Below are 21,321 nucleotides of genomic sequence, written 5' to 3' on the forward strand. Positions count from 1 at the left end.
CACAACAACAGGTGATAGCTTTTACCTTCTCCGCCGAGCTGAGTAGTTTTTAACTGAACACATTCTCGAGTTGCCAATGTTCACTCATCAAACTTAAACTTTGAGAAGTAGAAACAAGATGAGAGAGCTTCAAAATGGAACACTCCCAACAGTCAATGATGGATGAGATCAACAAGGGGTGAAACCTGTCAAAAATCCATCTTCTTGTTACAAAGAGCTTTAGCGACACCACAACTACTTTGGTGGGGCTAAAACGTTCGTAGCATCTCGAACCTCGATAGTCGGTTTGGAGGATCGGATTTTGGGAAGTATAAGAGGCGAGTGGACCAGGCCGCCTTTAAGCGCTTCTCGCTCAATCAATCAGAGGCTTCCCAAGCACATACGTCATTGTAAATGGCCGCTCAAAGTTGCGATCAAGCCATTTTTGACCCATATCCCTGCACTGTCATGACATGGCTCTACCGCCCAAGAGCTCCCGGCTGGTGGATGTTGATCTCGAGGTGCTCGAGGACAACCCAGGTAAGGCTACGTATGCATCGCTTCTCCGGCAATGTGGGCGCTCCAGGGCGCTGTGGGCGGGCAAACAGGTTCACTCGCACATGATAGCGAGGGGGCTGGACAGAGACAAGGTGCTGGGTGATATCCTCGTCCAAATGTATGGAAAGTGTCGTAGCCTCGGCGACGCAAGGGATGCCTTTGAGCGGCTGGCATACAGAGACGTCTACTCGTGGAGCATCATCATCGCAGCATTCGCCCAGAATGGGGATATTGATATGGCACTTGGGCTATACGAGCGGATGCAAGAGGAGGGCGTGCAGCCCGATATGTTCGTCTACTCAAGCGTTGTGGGAGCCTACTGTGCAGTGGGCGATCTCCAGCGAGGGCAAGAGATCCACAGGAGAATCGTCGACAGTGGAATGACTCCAGATGTTGTGGTGCACAACTCGCTCGTTAACTTGTATGCCAAGTGCGGCCGCATCGATGACGCCAGGAGTCTGTTTGATGGGATGCAAGTGAAGAGCCTCGCCTCCTGGAACGCAATGATCGCCGGATATGCACACCTGGACCTCGGGGACGAGGCCTTTGATCTCTTTCGCTGCATTGACCTCGAGGGCCTGGGTCCGGACATGTTGACGTTCATCAACTTGCTGGGGGCGTGCTCCACTCCGGAGTTTGTAGACGCCGGAAGAAATATTCATGCTCGGGTGGCGGCTCTGGGCTTGGATTCTAACCTTGTGCTTGCCACTGCGCTGCTCGACATGTACGCGAAATGCGGGAGCATCGAGGGTGCCAGGAGTGTGTTTGCAAGCATGGCTGACAACAAGAACCAAGTATCTTGGAACGCCATGATCGCGGCACGGGTTGAGTATGGCCACCCTGACGAGGCCATGTATCTCTACCACCAGATGCATCTCCAAGGCTTGAAGCCAAACGCTTTCACGTCGGCCAGCGTCCTTGGTGCTTGCGTCTGCGTGGAGCAGGGCATGCAGATCCATTCCTGGGCAATGTCGTGCGGATTCGAAGACGATCCGGTGGTGAGGACTGCGCTGGTGAACATGTACTCCAAGTTTGGAAGGCTGGAAGAAGCGGCAAAGGTCTTTGCCGACGGGCAGGGCTTCCAAAACGATCCTGTTGCGTGGAACGCGATGATCACCGCCTACACGGAGGCCTGGCTCCCCAGCGAGGCACTCGGCCTGTTTGACGAGATGCGAGAGCGATCAATAGCGCAGGATGCGGGGACGCTGATTGCCGCTGCAAATGCGTGCTCAGTCCTGGGGGACTTGTCGGCTGCTAGAGCCGTCCATTCCGCTGCGCGACGCAGCGGCCATGACTCCATCGTGCTGCAGAACTCGATCATCAACATGTATGCTCGATGCGGGAGCTTGGACGAGGCGCGAGCCTGTTTCGACAGCATGCCGCGGCGGAGTGTGGTGTCGTGGAACGTGTTGATGAGCGGCTACGTGGAGCAGCAGCAAGGCGAGGAGTCACTCAAGCTCGTCCGGTGCATGGACTGGCAGGGCATCCATCCCAACGCCTTCACCTTCAGCTGCGTCGCCACCGCTTGTTCGTTGCTCAAGGACCTCCGGGCGGGGCGGGCGGCTCACTCCCGGATCGTTGCCAGCGGCTTCGACACCGACAGGGTGGTGGTGACGGCGCTGATGGACATGTACGGGAGGTGCGGGAGCGTGGAGGCGGCGAGGAGGACGTTCGACGACATGAGGCGGCGGTGCTCGACTCGAGTGGACGTGGTGTCGTGGAACGCCATGATGGGGCTCTACTCGCATCACGGGCAGCCGCGGGAGGCGCTGGAGCTGTTTGGCGAGATGGGCTTGGCGGGGGAGGCGGGCAACGAGGTGAGCCTTACGCTGGTGTTGCATGCGTGCACCCATGCCGGCCTGGTGGCGGATGCGGTCGAGGCGCTGGCGCGCGGGGTGGAGGCGGGCATAGTGCCCAGCCGGGAGCACTACGCGTGTGTTGTGGACGTTTTGGCACGGGCGGGGAAGCTGGAGGTGGCGGAGGAGGTGATGAACAACATGCCCGTGGAGCCGGGCATTGGGGCGTGGAAGTGCCTGCTGGGGGCGTGCGCCGTGCACGGAGACGCGGGGAGGGGATCCAGCGCCGCGCAGCATGTGGTGGAGATGCAGCCCACCAATGCGGCGCCCTATGTGCTGCTCTCCAACATCGCCAAAGCTCCAAAGCCCTAACCTGTGGGCGATGGCAGACGGCGCGGACGACGATTTGGAGCCGCTGTTTGATTACCGCCGCGAGCAAGCAGGCCGCGACGAGAGTGAGTGTCGCCCATCTCCTGCTCTTCTTCGTTTCACTTTGGTGCGTTGTTTGCAGGCAGCGATCAAGAAGAAGAGCCCGAGCACGACAACATGAGGTTGTCTTCAGCCAACTTTACGGTGCGGCAGGCAACCGCGTCGCCTGCCACGACACAGCAGCAGCAGCAGCAGCAGCAGCTGACGCAACGGCAGCGTGTAGTGGAGGAGGACAGGGAGTGGGATAGGAGTTGGTTACCTCCGCCGCCCAAGCTGACCAAGAAGGTGACAGCCACCACAAGTTTCCACGGCGTCAGGTTCGTGATTTTGTTTATTTCTGGATACATGTTCGAGACGGATGCCTGCCTTCAGCTCGCTTCTGAGAGCCAAGCAAGCGGAGCTGCTGTCCCTGTCGCAAAAGGCCTGCGAGGACATTGACGAGCTGGACCGGCGAGCCAAAGCTTACACTCCTGCGCAAGCCGCGGACAAGATCGTGGTTAGAGTCCAAGATAGTTCCGGTGGCATTCAGTGTATTCGCATGGGAATGGTGGGTGGCGACAGGAATAGTTTTCTCTCTTGCGCAACTTAATCCATTTTTGTATTCCAGGATGATAGGCTCGACAAGCTGTTTGATGCATATTCCACTGCCGCAAAGGTGTCCGTGTCGGGCTTGGTCTTTTGTTTCGATGGCGAGCAAGTACAGGGGAGTGCAACGCCAAGAAGCATGAATCTGGAAAACGAGGACATGTTGGAGGTGTCCGGGCAATCATGCTCGCGGGACAACAGCGACCACAACTCACAGCGACAGCAACAACAACAACAACACAAGATCGTGCTCAAAGTTCAGGACAAGTCGGGCGGGATTCACTCCTTCCGTATGGGAATGGTGAGGTGTTTTTTTTTTACTGCTGTACCCATTCATAACTTTTGCTTCCAGGATGACAGATTTGAGAGGCTGTTTGCTGCGTATGCAAGCACCACAAAGACATCCAAATCGAACTTGGTGTTCCGTTTTGACGGGGAACAGTTGCAAGGCAATGCCACTCCCAAGAGCCTGGATATGGAGGACGATGACTCAATCGAGGTGTTCGTCAGGTCTTAAAAAACGTGTAAAAGGTAGAAAAGGGAAATCAGCAGCACGTTAGGCGTGTCCAAAGGAGGTAACATCTTGTTTGTTCACTCACAGGCTACTTTTCGTGGTGCTCTGTTAGTGGGATGGGATTTGGGATTCCTCGTGCGTTGATCGTCAAATCCCTTCGCTTCCTTCCACCTGTGTGGATCCCGTGCATGCTACTTGTGCGTGGTGCTTGGTGACAAAGTCGTGATAGTTGCACCAAAACTAAAGGTGAATCACTTGGAGCACTGCGCACGACGAAAGGGACGGACAGCATAGAAAGGACATGGACAAGGAACGCCCCAGCTCCAATTTTTGACAAAGCTGCTGTACCGAATGAAGTGAATCGAATCAAGGAGAATCGTTTTTCGCTGGTGTAAGTTGGTGGGGAGGCAACTAACTCTCTAATAATCGCTACGTAAACTCGTACGACTTGAATGCAAAGCAGACAAGCATCTCTTGCTAGAAAGCCTTGTCTATATCCCATGCCCATTTACACCACTTTGCTTTATTTTGCTAACAACGGAGGTGCGTCCATGCTTTGCGGCAGTACGGCAGGTGATGGATGGGGGGAGAGAGAGAGAGAGAGAGAGGCGTTTCACAAATGCCGCCGGTGCCGACAGAGAGCGAGAGGGCGAGAGGGCGATGGGAGGGCAAGGAGTATTTGTGACCTGCCAGTCGAAACTAGCAAGCAAGCAAGCAGCAGCAAGAAAGCGGTTTCTTCTGCTTCTCTCGGTCACGCCATATCGCTTGCGAATATAAATATGTTGTTCCTTTTGCATTTACTAGGTAGCATGAAGTAGGCATTTTGTTTTGCTAGAGCTAGCTAGCTAGCAACGAGAGCTACACCATGGCGGTGCTGGGGCTCTCGTCTCAGATCAGGGGCGCGGAAGATGACGCCAGGAAAAGAGAGAGCGGCAGGGGCCACGGTCGCAAGCTGTCGGGCGTCTTGTCCTCCTTCCTGGATGCATTCCGCTGCCATGTCGCACACGCGGGCGTGTGCAGCGCCGCCACCAACAAGGAGCAAGACACGAGCAAGAGCAAGGCCAAGCCCAGGCTCAAGCTTCTCCTGCAGCAGCAGCAGCAGCAGCGGGCGGAGGACAATAGGGAGCACGACAAAGCATCAGCATCGATATCCGAGGTATGTGAGCGACTCAAGGCCCATGACGACGACGACGACGACGACAACAAGGCCAAGGTGGTTGTGAGCCCGAGAGATCATGGGGGGCCCAACAACATCAAGGCCCCGTCCGGCTCCGGAGGAGGATCCTTCGGGAGGAGATTGGATCTGCGGTGGCTGGTCGACGGCGTGAAGAGCGGGCGGAAAGAGGACGAGCGGTTGAGAGCGGCCACAGAAATGCGGAGGATGAGCCGTGACAGCGCAGAAAACAGGGTGGTGCTGGCGGAGCTGGGCGTGATTCCCTCGCTGGTGGACCTCTTAACCATCTCCGCTGTCTCCGCTTGCAAGCAGCCTCTGCTGGCGCTGCTCAACCTCGCCATCGGAAACAGCAGGTACCTAGTGGTGGTGATCGCAGCCAATGAGATTAAGCTTTTGATTCGCGCGTGCGCAGGAACAAGCAGTGGATCGTCGAGGCCGGAGCGGTGCCAATCCTGGTCCGGATTCTATCCAGCGCTACCTCGGCTGCGGACGTTGTCGAGAGCGCCATAGCTGCTCTACTCTCGCTGTCAGCCCTGGATTCCAACAAGCCCATCATAGGCCACTCGGGTGCATCCCAGCAGCTGGTGCGGATCGTCCGCACCAAGAGCAGCAGCAGCATCATCAAGGATTCCACCCGCGTCTTGTACAACCTCTCCATTTCTTCCGCAAATGTTGGGCGTATGGTGGCGGATGGTGCAGCCGACGCCCTCCTCAACCTCCTCAACACGGACGCCGATAGCGACCCGCTGGTTGCCGACAGGATCCTGGCCACGCTGGGCAATCTGGCGGAGCTCTCAGAAGAGGCACGCAAATGCCTCACCTCCTCCGCTGCCATCGCCAAGCTCCTCACGGCGCTCGCATCCTACACCGCAACCATGGAAGAAACGTCATCTTCGTCGTCGTCGTCGGCGTCGGCTTCGTCCGGCTCGGAAGAGGACTCCCAAGTATATTCGAAGCATCTTGGCCCTGCCGCCACGGTCGCACGGTGCCAGGAGCGAGTCCTCTACGTGCTCATGCTGCTCACTCACCACAGCTGGCCTGCTCGCCAGGCCATGGTGAGCGCTGGTGCTGTCACTCCACTCCTGGAGGTGGCACTGCTGGGCACGGCCATCGCGCAGAGGAGGGCGGCACGGATCCTCGACTGCCTGAGGGAGGAGCGCTTCCAGCGAAATGCCAGGCCAATGTCGGCACCACTCGCGCTCCCGCTCGCAGCTTCGTCCAGGATGGTCCAGGCCCCAAAGCATGCAGTGTGCGAGGAGCGAAGGGCCGTCAACTGGATGGTGAAGCAGAGCTTGGAGAGGAATATGGAGAAGATGGTGCGCCGCGCCAGGCTTCCTTCCGAGGATCTAGACGCCAGCAGCAGGATGACAATAAGCAGTAAGCTCAACAGGAGCTTTGGCAGCAGTTCCAGCTCCAAGGCGATGCTTGTCTGATAGATTTTTGTACATAAAGGAGGAGCTACTTGGCCGGCGATGATAGATGCAGCTTCACCAGCGAGGCATAAGCTCCATTCGGCTTGCTCATGAGCTGGGAATGGCTCCCTCGCTCCACAATCACCCCGTTGTTCACAACGGCGATCACGTCCACGCCAACAATTGTTGACAGCCGGTGCGCAACAATTAGCGTTGTCTTGCCAACCATGATCCTGTCCAATGCCTCCTGGACAACGCTCTCAGATTCCGCATCCAAGGCACTGGTTGCCTCGTCCAGCAGCAGAATCCTGGGCTCCTTGGCCACGGCTCTGGCGATGGCAACTCGCTGCTTCTGTCCCCCAGACAACTGCATGCCGCGGTCGCCAACCTGAGTGTTGTAGCCGTCGGGTAAGGCCGAGATGAACTTGTGAGCGTTTGCGGTCGTTGCTGCGGCCTCGATTTCCTCCTCCGCCACCCTCCCCTCTCTTGCATACGCAATGTTGGACCGTATGGTGCCGCTGAACAGAATTGGTTCTTGGCTCACCAGTCCAATGTGTTGGCGTAGCCACCTCAGGCTCATCGTTTTGATGTTGATCCCGTCGATGAGTATCTCGCCGCTATCAGGATCGTAGAATCTTTCCAAGAGAGCGATGACAGTTGACTTCCCGCTCCCACTTTCCCCTACCAGGGCCATTGTCTGTGGGAAAACATAAACAAAGTCACAAAAGAAGATGCGCTTCGGGTACCTTTCCAGCTTCCAGTGAGAAGCACATGTCACGAAACACTTGCGCATCAGGACGTGACGGGTATCTGAAGCTCACATGCCGGAACTCGATGTCGCCCTTCATTCCTTCCAGCGCCTTGCCTTCGGCGTTGAAGGGATCAATCTTAGACTTCCTGTCAAGGGTTGCAAAAATTGATCTGACCGAGGCCTTCACTTTGACCAGATCAGGAGCCAATGTCACGGCCTGAGAAACTCCCAAAGCACTCATTGTGATAGCAAAAAACACCTGTTGCAAAGCACCGCACGGTTATAGCAGCCCGTCAAGGCCAAGCAAAAGCAATGTCGCCCACCCGGAAAACTTTCTGAAACGTCGTCTTTCCTTCCTCCACTAGACGAGCTCCGTACCAGAAACTGAGTGCATACGAGCCATAGAGTACGAAGTTTGAAAAACCAAGCGCAGCTCCACTCACCATCCCGTTCCGTATCCCACTCTTGGACGTAACTTCACACTTTTGCATGTAAAGCCTGACCATCTTTTGCTCCATGCAATACGACGCCACTGTGCGGATGCTACTAACAGCATCGTTTGCAACTTTGGTTGCATCTTGATATGTTTCCTGCCACAAATCCACAGTGACGTGAGGGCCACTGCCACATTATATCACACTCACCTTTGCGTTCTTGCTGAAACCAGTCATCATCTTCGTCTGTGTTGCGCCCTGAAGGGCAAGTAGAGGGACCAATGCAAGGATTAGCAGAGCCAGCGTCCAGTTTGCAGCGAAGGCGATTATCAACCCGGTAACAATGGTTGCAACATTCTGAACAGCCAACGACATGGAGTCTCCGACCAGGCTACGGACGTAAGCTGCGTCGGTTGATAAACGAGCACTGATAGCTCCACTGGGCAAATGCAGCAAGCCACGTAAATAGAGAGAACTCTAGCAGAAAAAGAGCCCACCTGGAGTTGCTGGGATCGTCGAACCAGCCGATATCCTGGCGAACAACCGCACCAAACGACTGCCTCCTGATGCGTCGAATCAAGCGCTGGCCAATTAACCCGAAAGACGCGATCTGTGCCGGAACAACAATCAAACATGCCGCTGCCAGAGCCGTGAAAATGGCCGACCAGAAATCCACATCCTTTCGTAGCTTGTGCCTGCTCGTCTCGAAAAACGTCCCGATCATGTTGGACAGAAGCAGCCCAAAGAGTGGAAATAGCACACCGTGTCCAGCGGCGGCTAGCCCACCGGCAACGGCCAGCGGTGCCTCGGGCTTGTTCAAGGCTGCGAGACGAAGAAATGCCTGCGTCAATTGTGGTTTCTCTTCCTCGCTCTTATTGTTGGCATTGTTATTGGCATTCTCCTCGATGGCCGACCTTGCAGCAGCACTAAAGCTTCTCAGAAGTCTGCTCCCAAACGAGCCGCGACTGCTGCTAGCCCTGCTTAGAGATCTTTGAGGGACGCTCTGCTCGACGACCTCGTCTGGGTCCACTTTGGCCAGGCTGTGCTTGGATCTCTCGTCATGTTGCTCTTGCAGGCGCACCAGCTGGGAGTAGGCGCCATCCGGTTTCTGTAGCAGCTCCGAGTGTGTGCCTGGTCACCGGGTGTAACATATAAACTATAGCTCCAAGGCCGATATAAATCTGAGCACTCACCTTTCTCAACCACGTTTCCTCGCTGAACCACAGCGATGCAGTTTGCGTTCTTGATGGTAGACAATCTATGGGCTACGATGACAGTTGTCCGGTGCACCATGATCCCGTCCAGAGCATCCTGGACAACCCTCTCCGACTCGGCATCCAGAGCACTGGTAGCTTCGTCAAGGAGAAGAATGCGAGGGTTCTTGAGGATAGCTCTGGCGATTGCGATCCTCTGCTTCTGACCTCCCGAAAGCTGTGTTCCATGATCTCCAACGTGCGTGCTGTAACCCTGCCAAAACACTTAACCGCAATCCTTAATGACCGGATTGAATTCTCACCTGAGGCATCTTGTCTATGAACTTGGAAGCGTTTGCAAGAGCGGCAGCGCGCTTGATTTCCTCGTCAGTGGCGCCATCTTTCCCATAGGATATATTGTCCTTGATAGAGGCACCAAAGAGTACCGGCTCCTGGCTTACGAGGCCAATTTGTTCTCGCAGCCATTTGACTTGCAGACGGCGTACGTCAATGCCGTCTAAAAGGACCGCCCCAGCCTGTGGATCATAGAACCTCTCGATTAAGCTGACAACAGTAGACTTGCCGCTACCGCTCTCCCCCACCAAAGCAGCGGTTATGCCGGATGGTATGGCCAGAGAGAAATTGTCAAAGACGGCTACCTCCGGGCGCGCGGGATATCTGAAGCTCACGCTGCGGAGCTCAATGTCACCAACCACCCGGTCGGGCGTTAGGCCACCCATGTCCGACGCATCGATACTAGGCTTCCTGTGGATGGCTTCAAACATCTTGCATGCCGCTGCCCTTCCCGCAGCAAACGCGCTGATACAAGGTGAAGCCTGGCCCAGGGACCTGCACGCCACCATTCCATGTCATCATAAGTATGAAATGCTGTTATCTACTTACGATCCGCCCATGAGTACTGCGAAGATGACATTGAGGACGTCACCACCCGTGTAGCCTCGATGCAGTATCAGCTTTGATCCATACCACAGTGCAAATGCATAGCTGCCGAACACCACACACAGGAGAGCTCCCAGCCCGGCTCCGGCAACAACACTCTGCCGGACTCCAGCTCGGTACGCCTTGTCAAGCGCCTTGTCGTACTTGTCCACAGCCTGCTTTTCGCCACCAAAAGACGCAACCTACACGTACACATGTCCCGTGACATGAAAAGGGTGGCGGAATTGTACTCACAGTTTTGATGCCACCGACAATCTGCTCCACGAGAGTTCCTGCCTCGGCATACGCCATCTGTCCTCTAGTTGCCATTCTGGACGTGAGAATGGCCATTGCACCGCCAGTGGCGACGAGCAAAGGGATGACCGAGAGCAGGACGAGTGCCAAGCGCCAGCCCTTGACAAATGCAATGACGAAGCCACCCAAGAAGGTTGTGCTAAGCTGGATGAACTTCCCAACCTGAAGTGCATAAATTTGCATGACATAATGTTGCAGATCAAACCCACCTTTTCCCCCATGGCCTCTTGGATGAGGATGGTGTCACCAGACATCCGGCTCATCACCTCGCCTGTGTTGGTCTCCGTGTCAAAGAATGGGATGTCCTGCCGCAAAATGGCCTTGAGATACAGGCTCCTGATACGAGCTGCTTGCCGCTCTCCCGTGCACATCCAACAGCACAGCTCTGCATTAGCACACCATCCATCTGTTAGGAGCAGTGCAGGTCGTCCAAGCGAGCACGTTACCCAGGAGAGCCGCAATAGCAGATCCACAGCCAAGGTAAAGGAAACGCAGCGCCACCTGACAAAAACGATAGAGTGTGCTCCGCTAAGGGTTGGAAAACGTACCCGAGACACGGTGTCCACAACTTGGCTCGTGTTTCCTGCCGATTCCCCGAAAGCGTTTGTCAGTTGGCCAAAGATGATGGTCATGAGTGGCATTGCGATCCCGTTCCCCACGGCGCCAAAGGATCCCAGGAGCATGAGGAACAAATCCAAGCCGTCTGCGAAGCTAAAGAGCTTGTAGAATGCAACGCTACGGTCGCCCGCCTTCTTTGGATGATCCATCTCGGGCAGGGAGTTGCCCTACAAGCAGACACGGGAGGAGATATAAAAGGCACCACGCGTGCGTTGTGTTTCGGAAAGCGTCCATCCGGGTCAAAGAGAAACACATATGATACATATAACTTCTACAGCGTGATCTTTTAATTTAACAAGAACTCCCGTGCCGGAGACGTGGCTAAAGACCTCTCCTCCAATCAACCAAGGGTGCCTAGGTCGAATTTAGATATTTGAGTGCGGGGGGATGCCTTTGTGCGTGAGCTGCGACCTCGGCCGCGGATGGCTGGGCGTGCCCGATGTGAGCTCGGTTGCGGTGGACAGGGAGAGGGTTCCGGTCCCAAAGCTCAAGAAGCAGCGGGGCCAATGGTCCAATGGCACTGCGCCGGGCGAGTACGGTGGCCCTCCCTTGAGCTTGGAGCCCCTCAGAATGTGGGGGAAGCCGCGCCTCCATCCGCTGGAAACCAAGGACGAGTTTATCTGGAACATCGAGTGGAGGCCATTCTTCGATAGAGAGCAAGCTGCCGAGGAGATTGTTGCTGAGGTACGCTTAGGAATTGCACATTGTTGCTCCTACTTTGATATTCATCAGGAAGCCGAGTCAAGCTCCGGATTCATCAGCTTCAACAGGGTCGCGGAGATTAACCGGTGACACCACTTTTCCCCTTGGCTTAGTGTTGTGTACAAAGGCAACCAACTACCATTGCAGTGTAGATGTTGACTTAACCAAGGAGCTTGTCCACACAACACCAACACCACCACCGTCACCAGCAGCAGCAGGAGCAGCAGCAACCGCCAATGGTCATCGCTGGCGTTTTGCCCCGACTCGTAACGAGCGGAGGCAATGGGACCGAGCTAGGAAGGCCTCAGTTGAGCGGATTCCGTGTCTTGTACGAGCTTGTGTCTCACTGTTAGGCATTCCCATTGTTGCAGGAGACGCTGAGGAGCGAGAGGGATTCCGTCGCAACAGCGACATCCTCGTCGAGGCAGCGAGAAAGGGAGAGATACAAGCGGGTACGTAGTAGTTCATCTTGCGCCGGCCACCTTTGAAATCTCACCTAGAGCTGCGTGTTGCAATCCACAGCTCAAGTCAGGCCTGCAGGTGCTTACAGTGGGCATTGGCGGCGCAGGAACAGTGTGTGCGTACGTAGCCTACTCGCCCACCGTTGCACTGAGGTAGGGACTTAGTTGACTGTAATCGCCAGACGCTGAGACGATGTGCAACCAGCTACGGGATTGGACTGGCGGGTTCCCTGGCATATGTCCGAATGCTGGGGAACAGCGTGGATGCATTCGGCAGCCAAGACGTCAAAGGAGCTGCGAGGTGAGAGGACTGGATCGACGCGTGAGCAGAGCTGATTTTCCCCGATGGTGTCATGTGCAGGGGTGCTGTGGGTCAGCCGAGGCTTCTGGTGCCCGTCATCCTCACCATGATCTTCAACCGCTGGAACGAGTAGGATAGTCCTTACCTCGACGTACGCTCATGTGTCCTTGTTGGTGTTGTACAGGCTGCTGGCCCCGGAGTTGGGAGTGGCGGAGTTGCAGCTCATTCCTATGCTGGTGGGCTTCTTCACGTACAAGATCGCCACCATGGCGCAGGTCGTCCAGGATGCGCTCCCGCAAGAAAGCCGGGATAAACTCGAGTGAGGGTGTTTAGGGTTGCTGGAGGGAGGGGGAGGATGAGGGAGAGATCCACGGCATCATCCAAGCCACACGATGAGCAGCACTCGCTGCTGCAGCACGACGGGGAGTCGGCGGTGTCCAAGCTGCTGAGCCCGGACGCGGAGTGGGATAGGGTAAGTTCCGGCGCTAGAAGCGCTTGCAAGACTCACTCGTCAATCAACAGGATCAGCTGGGCGATGTGCTGCATTGGCTGAGGCAAGCCCTGGGGCTGCTGTGCGGAATCGTGTGGGGTCTCATTCCACTCGTAGGCTCCGTCTGGCTGCTCGTGTAAGTCTTATCTCTCGAGTGGCAATTCACCTCTCTCCCTGCTCGCTCGCATTGCAAGGTTCATGCTTGTGTCCACGCTGCTCGTCTACACGTACTACGCCTTCTTGCTCAAGGTGGACCAGGACGAGTTTGGGGGCCACGGCGCTCTCCTCCAGGAGGGCATGTTTGCATCGGTCACGCTCTTCCTGGTAGGTCAACGTACAAGAAGCTAACCCTAATCTCGCATGGCTAAATTGCAGCTGGCGTGGATTCTTGTCTACAGCCTTGTCCATTTCTGATTTTTCCCTCGCCGCCCCAAAACTTCAACTCTTCGTAATAATAAAAACGTTTTCAAAAACACTAACGTAGCATCGGCGGATCTTGCGGCTGTGCGCTCGCCACGTGTCAGGCCGCCCAACGGATACTTGTTGGAGGATACAAAGCCCGACCCGCCGCTGTCCATCGAGGGTTTAGGTTTTGTGCTGGGGCGGCGCATGGATTTCCAGTCCCTTCCTCGGCGCCAGCTCCAAATCCTCTGCAAGCAGCACAAGATCCCGGCCAACACGACCAATGTCGCCATGGCGGCGGCATTGCGCGACCTTGCTGTAAGTTTTCCTTGGTTCTTGATCGCCAGCTGATTCTTGGGCATTCTAGGAAAAGGGGGGATGTGAAATCGTGATTCCGGATGTGACGGCGCCCACGCCTTGCAAGTCTGCCTTGTCCACCCCAGTGGCCACTCCCGGCCGAGTCACCAGGAGCCAGGTGAAGCAGCAGCGTCAGCGTGACGAAATAGTCATGGAGAGGAAGGAGCTGTTCGTGGAGGAGAGGAGCTCTCGACGTCTCCCATCCAAAGCAGCGGTTCAAGGTAATGACGAGCAGGTGGTGATACACTCCCAAGCTTCCGAGGTTAAGGTTGCCGCGATTGGTCCCCTTGAGGAGACGAATGCGGCTGGTGCTGAGGTGGAGCAGCTGGATCTATCTGACGCTCAGGGGGCGACCAAGGGCACCGGTGCCAAGGAGGAGCTGGCTGCGGGGATCGTCTTGCCGCATGCATCGGGGATTCCAAAGGAGAAGAAAGACATCTGTGCCGAGGAGGAGGTGGCTGAGATGATCGTCCCGCTGGACATTCTCGAAGAGAAGGAAGACGTCTGTGCCGAGGAGGGTATTGCCTTGCCGGACATTCTCGAGGAGAAGAAAGACACCTGTGCCGAGGAGGAGGGGATCGTCTTGGCGGACATTCCCGAGGAGAAGACAGTCACCTGTGCCGAGGTGCAGCAGCGTGAAAACCCGCCACAGCCCTGCGACAATCATCATAACAACGGGCCACAGGCTGTGGACGCCTCGTCTTTCACTGGAGCTGAGCTTGTCGACCACCAACTTGTCTCGTCCATGGACGGGGACGTAGCCGAAACGGAGATGTCCATGTCTGATGACTCGCTGCATCATCTTCTTAGTCACGCCCCTCAAGGTCAGCTGCCAACGGCCGAGGAAGTATTCCAATCTGATGGGTCAGAGGAGGATAAGTGGTGCGGCCCAGAACTTTTGATGGACGATATGTCTCTTGTTGGCGAGTGTCAGCTTAACCAAGATCCGGCAGAGGTGGAGCAGCTGTCTTATGCGTTATCAACTGTCACCCTTGAGGAATCCTCGGCTACTTCACCCAAGTCAAAAGCGAAAGTGGACAAGGAAAATCTGCCTCTGGGATTCGAACGATTCAGCTTGAGACAGCTAAAGAAATTTCAAAAGGAACTCTACGGGAAGAAAAAGGTAAGGCGCTGCTCGGTTTCACAAACCGGATTCTCACCCCGTTTTGTCGCTTCCAGATGGAAAAGCCGAGCGTGACGCCTCTGTCTCCGAATGTCAGCAAGAACAACTGTGCACACTAGCGAGCGACTGATCGGAGGTAAAGTAGACGTAGGTGTGAGATCATTCGTCTTCATGATCCTCAGAAGAAGCGAATATCCGAAGAATATGAATGCGGTCGGTCATTAAGTGTCATTTATTGTTTCAATCTGTCACCATTCGCGAATATGCGCTGCTCATCCTGGCTGGTTGATGCGTTTCGTGGACTTGCCTTTAGTCGATGGTGCGCGTGCTCCGTTCTGCCCTAGCTCGTTTCGTTTGTTCGTTTTCTGGCATTTTGTAGCTGTAGCTTGGGCTCGGTGTGGCGACCTGTTCGCTTGATTCAAATCAATGGGCGTCAAGAAGAGCATGCTACCAGTGGAGGAGGTTTTGAAAGGAGCCATTGAATATGTACCCCTGCGCGTTGGAGGTGATGGCCATCTGCTTCTCCCTTGTTGTAAAGCAAGTCGTGCCTCTTTTTGCAGCTCCACGTTCGTCTGGGATGCCCCTGCGGATATTTGCATGGGTTGTAGAGTCGCAACTGATCGGGAAGGTTGTACTAGCCTACTTCATGCGACTCAATCGCTTGCCTCAGGTTTTGCTTCTTCGCCTCCGCTACAATCGGGCAACTAACAAACCAGCTCCTCCCGTCTCTAGATGCTTTGCGACACTGCAATTCCAGATTCCCCAATGTTCCTGCCCGAATACCCAGACGACAGTGAGTGAAAATCTGGCATTGCTTTGACTCGTGAAACTGTTTGCTACCAGCAATCGGAGAACCTGCAACAAAGGTTCTAGCCTCAGATTTAGGAGCGATTTCTCGTGTCGACGCGGCCATCGAGTGCCTTCCGTCTTACATCTCGAGGAGCCAGCGTCTTGGCGACGGATATCCTTTCAAGTTCTGGTGTATAAGGGATTATGCAGGAGCATATCGATCGGGAAGAACAACTCCGATGGAGGTAGGTTTTGTCACAGGATGCTATCTTGCAAGGCGTGAAGATCTCGATAATTAGGTAGCCGAGCGCTTTATTCAAGCTGTAGAAGATTCTGAAAGGCTGAGTCCTCCAATGGCTTACATGATATCCTTCGACGCGTCCGACATACGTAAACAAGCAGCAGCATCCGCGGAACGTTTTGCCTCAGGTTGGAGCACTAGTTTGTCTATGTTTTTACCCTCCACTTGGGGCAGGTTCTCCTCTATCAATGCTGGATGGCGTCCTGATCGTCGTAAAAGATGACATAGACTGCCTTCCGCACGAGAGCAGAGGTATGCAGGTTTTGTGTTTCCATTACACGAGTTCGGTGAACTATCTCTACAGGAGGAACACAATGGCTCCATAAGTACAGAGAGGTGAAAACGGATGCAGCCTGTGTTGCAAGACTGCGGGAGTGTGGAGTTATATTTGCAGGAAAAACAAACATGCATGAGCTCGGAATGGGAACCACTGGAAATAATCCATATTCAGGGTGAGAATCCTTTTCAGCTGACCATTTTCAATTCTCTCTGGGAATAACAGAACTGCAAGGAATCCTTATGATACTACGAGATATGCTGGAGGTTCTTCGTCAGGCTCAGCTGCCGTAGTTGCGTCTGGTTTATGTCCGGCATCACTGGGAACTGATGCTGGAGGTATGTAGCATCAAGCATTCGGTTCACTAGAGTTTTGTTGCAGGGTCCATAAGAATACCTTCGGGATTGTGCGGACTGGTGGGTTTGAAGTGCACTTTTGGACGTATAACTCTCTCTGGGTAAGAAAATGAAAAAGAGAAAGCGATCTTGACCTCCGTCATCTACAAAACTCTGTAAGGCTTGTGCCGGTTGGATGGACTCTAGAAGCGGTTGGGCCTATCGCAGCTAATGTAGAGGATGCATTGATCGTGTAAGTTTCTTGAAGCTCTTTATTCATGAGTTATGGTTCGTGACATCCAGGTATTCAGCCATGATAGGGAGCGGTCCATCTGACGTTGTTTATTCAAAACCAGTAAGTAGCTATATCAGCGGATAGAGCATTATTTTCACAAGGTTTTCAGCCTCCTCCATGTTTGCCGCTATTCAATCATACAAGCTTCCAGCAACTAAAACTCGGAATCTATACCGATGTAAGTCTTCTGTGTGATTAGATTTCTAGTGACTTACGTTTACGAACGTGCAGTGGTTCACCGATGTATCTCCTCCTGAAGTAGCAACCATCTGTAGGATGGCTGTCGACCGATTCTGTGAGAGATACTCTTCTCGCGTATAAGCATCTACCAGGCCGTCAGTGTGCTGAGTCTTTTCTTGTTCAGATCAATGAGATCGCAATACCGGAGCTTGAGGAGTTGCGAAACGGCCATCTTGTGACTACAGGTTCTGAAATATGCACATGCTTGAATTCAATCTACAAATACGGGTACACAGCTTGTTAATTTTCAGTCTGCCTGCTCGAACGGATTTATGGCTGCAGGAGGAAAAGTACCTGCCATGAAACCCGAGTGATTATCGCGTTGTTTAAGCAGTTCCAGTCGAGCCTCTATGTTTCAGCACAGCGCCTGCGGTTTGTCTACGAGATTAGATCATGGTACTGACCACGCTTCGATTGTCAGGAGACGGCTGATGTTCTACCACATGGAAATTTTCAGGACAGTTGATGTGATCGTCACTCCTACGACAGGGTGAGATGCCCATGGCCTGGATTGGAATGAATCCCTCACCCATTTTTACAGGGTTACTGCTCCTTTTATACCGGCAGACGCGATCAGCACCGGGGAAACAGACCTCGCAACACACGGTCAGTTAAGTTAGCCTTTTGAGAGCCTCCAATATTTGACGGATTGTGTTCCGTTTCTGCAGCTGATCTTATGAGGTTCATAGTTTCAGCCAACTTTTTGGGACTTCCTGCTGTTTCCGTACCAGTAGGTTCTTTTACTTGCATTCTCTCTCTCTCATCACGGTCATAATGTTCAGGTTGGCCACGACAAGCAGGGCCTTCCGGTTGGGCTGCAACTCATTGGCAAGCCATGGCAAGAAGCAACGTTGCTCCGTATCGCTTTTGCAATTGAGGTAATGTGTCCCTTACAAACAAAGCTACCAAGTAAGCAGGTTTTCGGTATTAGGAGCTGTGCGCCAAAGCGAGGAGAAAGCCGGCTGTCTTCTACGACATGTTGTAAGGTGTGATTGCCAGATTAAATCAAGTCTTAGATGGCGACCTCATATTAATGGGAGTGGCGTGCTTTCCTGCAGGGTCTGTAAACTCACGGGTCTGGTTTCAGGAAGGTGTGGCAGTAGGAGAAGTTCATTGCACTGCCTCTGGGCGCTCTCACTTATTTCCCTGCGCCTCTCTCTCGTTATAAGGGCGAGCGCGGACGAGCTCTTGAGGAACATCGTGCTTTTGGTTGCTTGCTTGCTTCTCTCAGCAGCGTTGGCATGGGCGGAGCGCGCATCCTGGTTGTTGTAGCTTTGCTTGCCTCACTGCTGCTCCATGTCGGACTTGTAGCGGCCGCTGTGGATTGCAGCGCTGCGCAGCAGGCAATGTTTCCTTGCCTCTCGGCGGCGGTGGGAGGCAATCCACCGCCACCCTCGGTTGCCTGTTGCGCCGCCATGAAAAGCGTGTCCAAGCTTGAGATGTGCCAGTGCCTCGTGAATCAAACGTCCACGGTGCCAGGCCTCAACATGACTGCCGCCAGAAACATCCCGGCGAACTGCAACATCTCCGCCGCCGCCGACTGCTCCTGATTTCACCTGCAATGCTCTTGTGTATGTTCCCATATATTAACAATCAATGCTTTAAGATACCTTGTGGATGAGCTGGCGCATCCTCATTGGCCTCGTCTCCACGTGGCCGGCTGTGAGTGGCCCGCACAACGTGACTGACTGCCCTAAGTATAAGGTTGTGGCGCAGCGCTGGCGTCTACACTGCGGCAGTCGAAGCGCGCCGGCCAAGGGGGAGGAGCTGCTGCTGCTGCTGCTGCCGCTCCTGCCGCTGCCGAGGTGGTGAGGCGCCGCCCAAATCTCCCAGCAGCTGCTCGCAAACGCGGCCGCCTTGTGGCGTGGGCGTGCGTGGCCATGGGAGCTGCCTGGTTGTCGGCCTTGCTCGCCTTTCTGTGGCTCACCAGCGACGCCCGCTCGGATGTGGATACCGGTGCCCCGCCAAGCAGCCAACTAGTAAGTAGCGCTCCTGTGTGTCTAGACCAGCCTTAAAGAAACAAAGCTCAGGTGACGTACGGCAGTGTGATCAAGCTGCAGCATGCGAGCACCAAGTTCAGGCTGCACTCACACGAGGTTCCCTATGGTTCTGGGAGTGGCCAGCAGTCTGTCACTGCCTTTTCCCACGTCAACGATGGTAATAGCTACTGGGTAAGGGAGTGTGCATGCCCGCTACTCTTCTAACTTGTCCGTCCCCTCCCAGATTGTCAAGCCCGGGCCCCAAAGTGAAGCCCAGCAAGGAGACGGCGTTGCTGAGGGGTCCATTGTGCGCCTTCAGCACATGAGAACGAGAAGATGGCTCCACAGCCATCTGCATCAGTCGCCCCTCACTGGGAACCTCGAGGTGACTCGGCTTTTTCTATCCCCTCCCTCAGCTGTGCCATGTCTGCAGGTGAGCGCATTCGGCAGTCCAGATGTGAGTGACACGGGAGATACCTGGAGGTACAGCCTGTATCTATGTCAACCGCTCTACTAAAAAACCTTGTCTCCCCGCTTGTTTTTAGATTGGAGATTGAGGGCAAGGAAAAGACCTGGACCAAAGATCTCAAGGTCCGGTTGTATCACATGGACACGGGTGGCTACCTTCACAGTAGCCATGACAACAAGTACACCAGAATAGTTGCGGGACAGTTGGAGGTAACATGAAGAATTCTCCGTCTTGTGTCGTTTTTAAGTCTGTGTTACAGGTGTGTGGTGTCCAAAAGAAGAGCGCTGACAACGTCTGGCTGGCTGCGGAAGGAATTTATCTCCCCAGGCGAACAAAGTGACCGTCACTCGGGTAAGTATACAGAGGGGAGTGTGCTTTACTAGCGCGGGCTATGATGAGCAGATTATAATTGGTGATAAGAAGCCTTGAATGAGCAACTTTTTTCTCAAGCACTTTTGAGCCCAGCCCAGGAATGCTTGTCTAGGTGTAACAACGCTCACATTGTATCTTGGCATGACAATAGGCTTATACATACATTCACGAGGAGCGGGAGGGGGTGGTGCACGCAGTGACGCTGGTGATGGTGATTTTATCGGCCACCACCGCCTCGTCATCGTCGTTTCGATGCCAGGACCAGTGCGCATGCGTTGCGTTTACCACCTGCAGCTCCCCATGGCCGAAGCTTGCCTCCCGAAAGATGGACCATTCCGGCTGTGGATCCCTGAATCGTCGGGCCAGTCCTTCGCGGTTTCCGCCGTCTCCGATTGTGATGTGCATGATTCCGCACTCGTCGAGCTGGCCGCTGTAGACACGAGCCTGCAGAAATATGTATAGCACATCGGGATTACAATTACATGACCAATGGCAAGAATCCGAACCGTTCGCTCGTAAGCGTGAACGTGCCCCGCGAAAACAATGTCAACTTTGGCCTCGCGCAGCATGGGCTCCAGTGCATGCATCATCCCATCTCCATCTCCCCGGTGCTTGGCGTTGGAGTTATACCATGGTGCATGAACAATGGCAACAAGCCAAGGCGTTTTGCTCCTGTCCACCTTGTTCAAATCTTCCTGTCACCATTTACCTGCACAATTAGTCCACCCGACGAATGAAAGCACTTAACTTGGAGCCACGCATACTGCTCCGAGCGCTGGTCGTAGGCCGCATACGAGCCGAGCATGACAACGTGAACGCTAGCAACATCAAACGAGTAAAAGAGGTTGGAGGGCGAGTCGCTTTCGCTGTGAGGCATGGACCAGCGGGAATTGTAAGCCTTGTAGGGCCGGGCAAGCAAAGGAATCCCCTCCACGTCGTGATTTCCCTGGGTCACCATCCACGGTCGCGAGCTTGCCGCTGGTTCCACGAGCCTGCCAAACGAATCCCACAGCGGCTGGTAGTAGTCGGCATACGAAAGGTCACCCGCAAACAGGAGCACATCGTAACTGCACTGCTGGATGTGGGCAAGAGTGGATTCGCTCCACCGCGTCTGCCCCAGGTCACCTAAAAAAGCACAAAATGTGGAGCTGGCTTGGGACGGACAAGCGTGTGTTACCCACCGACGACCGCAAACGTGACTGGCACCTCAGGCCCGAGCTTGGGCGGTGTCTTGAAACTCAGCTCGCGGCCTCCAGCTCCAGCAACTCGATAGAAGTAGCGCGTGTCGTCCTCGAGGGGCCCGATGACAGCATTGTGGATGGTCCCCGATCGGTAGAGCATGTAAAAGTAGGAGGAGGAGCCATCCGCAACTGCGGATGCGGTGTAAGTGTTTGGGGCGGTGCCGTAGTCGACCTTGGCCGGGAGGTTGGAGCCGGCTGCCGTGATCCATGTCACTCGGATGTGCTTGAGGCCGGCTAGAGTCACGTGAACCTGGATACGCCCCCGCACTGTCTGTGAGCACTACAACTCTCTATATATATGTTGCGAGCGACTCTCACCTGCTCAGGGGACGCCTGGAGCAGCAGCTGCTTGCGGCCGAGCCACGCCCACTGCCCGGCTGCTCCCGCGGCCGCCCACCACACCACAAGGACCGCCAGCAACGCCGCAGGCGCATCCATGCCTAGGGTTGATCTCCCTCGCATTTGACACGCAGGCACCGACTTTAAGTGG

General features: G+C 54.8%; 10 protein-coding genes across 13 annotated transcripts; 8 read left to right on the forward strand and 2 right to left on the reverse strand.

Moving 5' to 3' along the window:
* The first annotated feature begins 23 nt into the window (after positions 1 to 23).
* On the forward strand, positions 24 to 2,954 carry LOC9660830 (pentatricopeptide repeat-containing protein At4g13650). Its single transcript, XM_024662552.1, has 2 exons — positions 24 to 2,788; positions 2,845 to 2,954. The coding sequence occupies exon 1, from the start codon at positions 453 to 455 to the stop codon at positions 2,703 to 2,705; it is 2,253 nt and encodes a 750-aa protein (XP_024518320.1). The 5' UTR covers positions 24 to 452; the 3' UTR covers positions 2,706 to 2,788; positions 2,845 to 2,954.
* LOC112341811 (NFATC2-interacting protein-like) lies at positions 2,762 to 4,339 on the forward strand. Of its 2 annotated transcripts, XM_024662558.1 has the most exons (5): positions 2,762 to 3,079; positions 3,135 to 3,309; positions 3,370 to 3,648; positions 3,700 to 3,878; positions 3,949 to 4,339. In XM_024662558.1, exons 1-4 carry the CDS (start codon positions 2,880 to 2,882, stop codon positions 3,862 to 3,864), a joined length of 819 nt encoding a protein of 272 aa, XP_024518326.1. In that variant the 5' UTR covers positions 2,762 to 2,879; the 3' UTR covers positions 3,865 to 3,878; positions 3,949 to 4,339. The 2 variants fall into 2 exon arrangements, with proteins under 2 accessions (XP_024518326.1, XP_024518325.1); XM_024662557.1 differs by having other exon boundaries at positions 3,700 to 4,253.
* Positions 4,340 to 5,211: 872 nt separating this feature from the next.
* LOC112341810 (U-box domain-containing protein 15-like) lies at positions 5,212 to 6,511 on the forward strand. Its single transcript, XM_024662553.1, has 2 exons — positions 5,212 to 5,388; positions 5,448 to 6,511. Exons 1-2 carry the CDS (start codon positions 5,234 to 5,236, stop codon positions 6,466 to 6,468), a joined length of 1,176 nt encoding a protein of 391 aa, XP_024518321.1. The 5' UTR covers positions 5,212 to 5,233; the 3' UTR covers positions 6,469 to 6,511.
* On the reverse strand, positions 6,414 to 10,794 carry LOC9639281 (ABC transporter B family member 21). Of its 2 annotated transcripts, none has more exons than XM_002988727.2 (12): positions 10,628 to 10,794; positions 10,526 to 10,580; positions 10,289 to 10,464; positions 10,020 to 10,241; positions 9,729 to 9,967; positions 9,149 to 9,674; positions 8,826 to 9,099; positions 8,130 to 8,763; positions 7,843 to 8,071; positions 7,522 to 7,788; positions 7,194 to 7,457; positions 6,414 to 7,144 (listed from the first exon to the last, which is right to left on the reverse strand). In XM_002988727.2, exons 1-12 carry the CDS (start codon positions 10,760 to 10,762, stop codon positions 6,494 to 6,496), a joined length of 3,672 nt encoding a protein of 1,223 aa, XP_002988773.2. In that variant the 5' UTR covers positions 10,763 to 10,794; the 3' UTR covers positions 6,414 to 6,493. The 2 variants fall into 2 exon arrangements, with proteins under 2 accessions (XP_002988773.2, XP_024518319.1); XM_024662551.1 differs by lacking the exon at positions 6,414 to 7,144 and having other exon boundaries at positions 7,294 to 7,457; positions 7,522 to 7,582; positions 7,642 to 7,788; positions 10,628 to 10,789.
* Positions 10,795 to 11,056: 262 nt separating this feature from the next.
* LOC9660831 lies at positions 11,057 to 12,838 on the forward strand. Its single transcript, XM_024662475.1, has 8 exons — positions 11,057 to 11,381; positions 11,430 to 11,485; positions 11,547 to 11,706; positions 11,771 to 11,851; positions 11,922 to 12,013; positions 12,066 to 12,161; positions 12,222 to 12,290; positions 12,346 to 12,838. Exons 1-8 carry the CDS (start codon positions 11,085 to 11,087, stop codon positions 12,482 to 12,484), a joined length of 990 nt encoding a protein of 329 aa, XP_024518243.1. The 5' UTR covers positions 11,057 to 11,084; the 3' UTR covers positions 12,485 to 12,838.
* LOC9639282 (uncharacterized protein C20orf24 homolog) lies at positions 12,403 to 13,126 on the forward strand. The gene is made up of 4 exons (XM_002988665.2): positions 12,403 to 12,633; positions 12,684 to 12,787; positions 12,846 to 12,975; positions 13,027 to 13,126. Exons 1-4 carry the CDS (start codon positions 12,517 to 12,519, stop codon positions 13,063 to 13,065), a joined length of 390 nt encoding a protein of 129 aa, XP_002988711.1. The 5' UTR covers positions 12,403 to 12,516; the 3' UTR covers positions 13,066 to 13,126.
* LOC112341780 lies at positions 13,066 to 14,777 on the forward strand. Its single transcript, XM_024662476.1, has 3 exons — positions 13,066 to 13,371; positions 13,421 to 14,533; positions 14,590 to 14,777. The coding sequence occupies exons 1-3, from the start codon at positions 13,261 to 13,263 to the stop codon at positions 14,650 to 14,652; spliced, it is 1,287 nt and encodes a 428-aa protein (XP_024518244.1). The 5' UTR covers positions 13,066 to 13,260; the 3' UTR covers positions 14,653 to 14,777.
* Positions 14,778 to 14,924: 147 nt separating this feature from the next.
* LOC9639283 (fatty acid amide hydrolase) lies at positions 14,925 to 18,388 on the forward strand. Its single transcript, XM_024662474.1, has 21 exons — positions 14,925 to 15,038; positions 15,094 to 15,203; positions 15,266 to 15,326; positions 15,377 to 15,567; positions 15,622 to 15,751; positions 15,798 to 15,875; positions 15,928 to 16,075; positions 16,126 to 16,238; positions 16,282 to 16,357; positions 16,417 to 16,488; positions 16,539 to 16,590; positions 16,640 to 16,708; positions 16,762 to 16,845; positions 16,895 to 16,998; positions 17,053 to 17,142; positions 17,192 to 17,260; positions 17,312 to 17,376; positions 17,439 to 17,500; positions 17,553 to 17,648; positions 17,702 to 17,756; positions 17,829 to 18,388. Exons 1-20 carry the CDS (start codon positions 14,960 to 14,962, stop codon positions 17,753 to 17,755), a joined length of 1,803 nt encoding a protein of 600 aa, XP_024518242.1. The 5' UTR covers positions 14,925 to 14,959; the 3' UTR covers position 17,756; positions 17,829 to 18,388.
* A 72-nt stretch (positions 18,389 to 18,460) lies between these two features.
* On the forward strand, positions 18,461 to 19,855 carry LOC9639285 (stromal cell-derived factor 2-like protein). 2 transcript variants are annotated; one of them, XM_002988668.2, is made up of 7 exons: positions 18,461 to 18,749; positions 18,801 to 18,941; positions 18,994 to 19,134; positions 19,183 to 19,232; positions 19,295 to 19,427; positions 19,478 to 19,569; positions 19,742 to 19,855. In XM_002988668.2, exons 1-6 carry the CDS (start codon positions 18,651 to 18,653, stop codon positions 19,556 to 19,558), a joined length of 645 nt encoding a protein of 214 aa, XP_002988714.2. In that variant the 5' UTR covers positions 18,461 to 18,650; the 3' UTR covers positions 19,559 to 19,569; positions 19,742 to 19,855. The 2 variants fall into 2 exon arrangements, with proteins under 2 accessions (XP_002988714.2, XP_024518266.1); XM_024662498.1 differs by lacking the exon at positions 19,742 to 19,855 and having other exon boundaries at positions 19,478 to 19,667.
* Positions 19,632 to 21,299, reverse strand: LOC9639286 (purple acid phosphatase 18). Its single transcript, XM_002988728.2, has 5 exons — positions 21,150 to 21,299; positions 20,772 to 21,081; positions 20,339 to 20,715; positions 20,097 to 20,285; positions 19,632 to 20,034 (listed from the first exon to the last, which is right to left on the reverse strand). The coding sequence occupies exons 1-5, from the start codon at positions 21,291 to 21,293 to the stop codon at positions 19,756 to 19,758; spliced, it is 1,299 nt and encodes a 432-aa protein (XP_002988774.2). The 5' UTR covers positions 21,294 to 21,299; the 3' UTR covers positions 19,632 to 19,755.
* Positions 21,300 to 21,321: the final 22 nt, after the last annotated feature.

Source organism: Selaginella moellendorffii, unplaced genomic scaffold (assembly GCF_000143415.4).
Source record: "Selaginella moellendorffii unplaced genomic scaffold, v1.0 SELMOscaffold_90, whole genome shotgun sequence".
Lineage (NCBI taxonomy): Eukaryota > Viridiplantae > Streptophyta > Lycopodiopsida > Selaginellales > Selaginellaceae > Selaginella > Selaginella moellendorffii.

What these genes read in the sequence shown, in the direction of transcription:
- LOC112341780 (XM_024662476.1), top strand. Translation starts at nt 13,261, where the DNA reads ATGGATTTCCAGTCCCTTCCTCGGCGCCAGCTCCAAATCCTCTGCAAG. An exon ending in CGGCATTGCGCGACCTTGCT is followed by an intron (nt 13,372 to 13,420) that starts GTAAGTTTTCCT and finishes TGGGCATTCTAG; the next exon opens with GAAAAGGGGGGATGTGAAAT. An exon ending in AACTCTACGGGAAGAAAAAG is followed by an intron (nt 14,534 to 14,589) that starts GTAAGGCGCTGC and finishes TGTCGCTTCCAG; the next exon opens with ATGGAAAAGCCGAGCGTGAC.
- LOC112341811 (XM_024662558.1), top strand. Translation starts at nt 2,880, where the DNA reads ATGAGGTTGTCTTCAGCCAACTTTACGGTGCGGCAGGCAACCGCGTCG. An exon ending in ACAAGTTTCCACGGCGTCAG is followed by an intron (nt 3,080 to 3,134) that starts GTTCGTGATTTT and finishes GCCTGCCTTCAG; the next exon opens with CTCGCTTCTGAGAGCCAAGC. An exon ending in AGTGTATTCGCATGGGAATG is followed by an intron (nt 3,310 to 3,369) that starts GTGGGTGGCGAC and finishes TTTGTATTCCAG; the next exon opens with GATGATAGGCTCGACAAGCT.
- LOC9639282 (XM_002988665.2), top strand. Translation starts at nt 12,517, where the DNA reads ATGAGGGAGAGATCCACGGCATCATCCAAGCCACACGATGAGCAGCAC. An exon ending in GGCTCCGTCTGGCTGCTCGT is followed by an intron (nt 12,788 to 12,845) that starts GTAAGTCTTATC and finishes TCGCATTGCAAG; the next exon opens with GTTCATGCTTGTGTCCACGC. An exon ending in CATCGGTCACGCTCTTCCTG is followed by an intron (nt 12,976 to 13,026) that starts GTAGGTCAACGT and finishes GCTAAATTGCAG; the next exon opens with CTGGCGTGGATTCTTGTCTA.
- LOC9639283 (XM_024662474.1), top strand. Translation starts at nt 14,960, where the DNA reads ATGGGCGTCAAGAAGAGCATGCTACCAGTGGAGGAGGTTTTGAAAGGA. An exon ending in GTAGAGGATGCATTGATCGT is followed by an intron (nt 16,489 to 16,538) that starts GTAAGTTTCTTG and finishes CGTGACATCCAG; the next exon opens with GTATTCAGCCATGATAGGGA. An exon ending in AACAGACCTCGCAACACACG is followed by an intron (nt 17,377 to 17,438) that starts GTCAGTTAAGTT and finishes CCGTTTCTGCAG; the next exon opens with CTGATCTTATGAGGTTCATA.
- LOC9639285 (XM_002988668.2), top strand. Translation starts at nt 18,651, where the DNA reads ATGGGAGCTGCCTGGTTGTCGGCCTTGCTCGCCTTTCTGTGGCTCACC. An exon ending in CCCCGCCAAGCAGCCAACTA is followed by an intron (nt 18,750 to 18,800) that starts GTAAGTAGCGCT and finishes AACAAAGCTCAG; the next exon opens with GTGACGTACGGCAGTGTGAT. An exon ending in TAGTTGCGGGACAGTTGGAG is followed by an intron (nt 19,428 to 19,477) that starts GTAACATGAAGA and finishes TCTGTGTTACAG; the next exon opens with GTGTGTGGTGTCCAAAAGAA.
- LOC112341810 (XM_024662553.1), top strand. Translation starts at nt 5,234, where the DNA reads ATGCGGAGGATGAGCCGTGACAGCGCAGAAAACAGGGTGGTGCTGGCG. An exon ending in CTCGCCATCGGAAACAGCAG is followed by an intron (nt 5,389 to 5,447) that starts GTACCTAGTGGT and finishes GCGCGTGCGCAG; the next exon opens with GAACAAGCAGTGGATCGTCG.
- LOC9639281 (XM_002988727.2), bottom strand. Translation starts at nt 10,762, where the DNA reads ATGCTCCTGGGATCCTTTGGCGCCGTGGGGAACGGGATCGCAATGCCA. An exon ending in TTGTGGACACCGTGTCTCGG is followed by an intron (nt 10,581 to 10,627) that starts GTACGTTTTCCA and finishes CGTTTTTGTCAG; the next exon opens with GTGGCGCTGCGTTTCCTTTA. An exon ending in GTTTCAGCAAGAACGCAAAG is followed by an intron (nt 7,789 to 7,842) that starts GTGAGTGTGATA and finishes GATTTGTGGCAG; the next exon opens with GAAACATATCAAGATGCAAC.
- LOC9660831 (XM_024662475.1), top strand. Translation starts at nt 11,085, where the DNA reads ATGCCTTTGTGCGTGAGCTGCGACCTCGGCCGCGGATGGCTGGGCGTG. An exon ending in AGGGTCGCGGAGATTAACCG is followed by an intron (nt 11,486 to 11,546) that starts GTGACACCACTT and finishes CTACCATTGCAG; the next exon opens with TGTAGATGTTGACTTAACCA. An exon ending in ACCGAGCTAGGAAGGCCTCA is followed by an intron (nt 11,707 to 11,770) that starts GTTGAGCGGATT and finishes CCATTGTTGCAG; the next exon opens with GAGACGCTGAGGAGCGAGAG.
- LOC9639286 (XM_002988728.2), bottom strand. Translation starts at nt 21,293, where the DNA reads ATGCGAGGGAGATCAACCCTAGGCATGGATGCGCCTGCGGCGTTGCTG. An exon ending in TCCAGGCGTCCCCTGAGCAG is followed by an intron (nt 21,082 to 21,149) that starts GTGAGAGTCGCT and finishes GGGCGTATCCAG; the next exon opens with GTTCACGTGACTCTAGCCGG. An exon ending in TTCACGCTTACGAGCGAACG is followed by an intron (nt 20,035 to 20,096) that starts GTTCGGATTCTT and finishes ATATTTCTGCAG; the next exon opens with GCTCGTGTCTACAGCGGCCA.
- LOC9660830 (XM_024662552.1), top strand. Translation starts at nt 453, where the DNA reads ATGGCTCTACCGCCCAAGAGCTCCCGGCTGGTGGATGTTGATCTCGAG.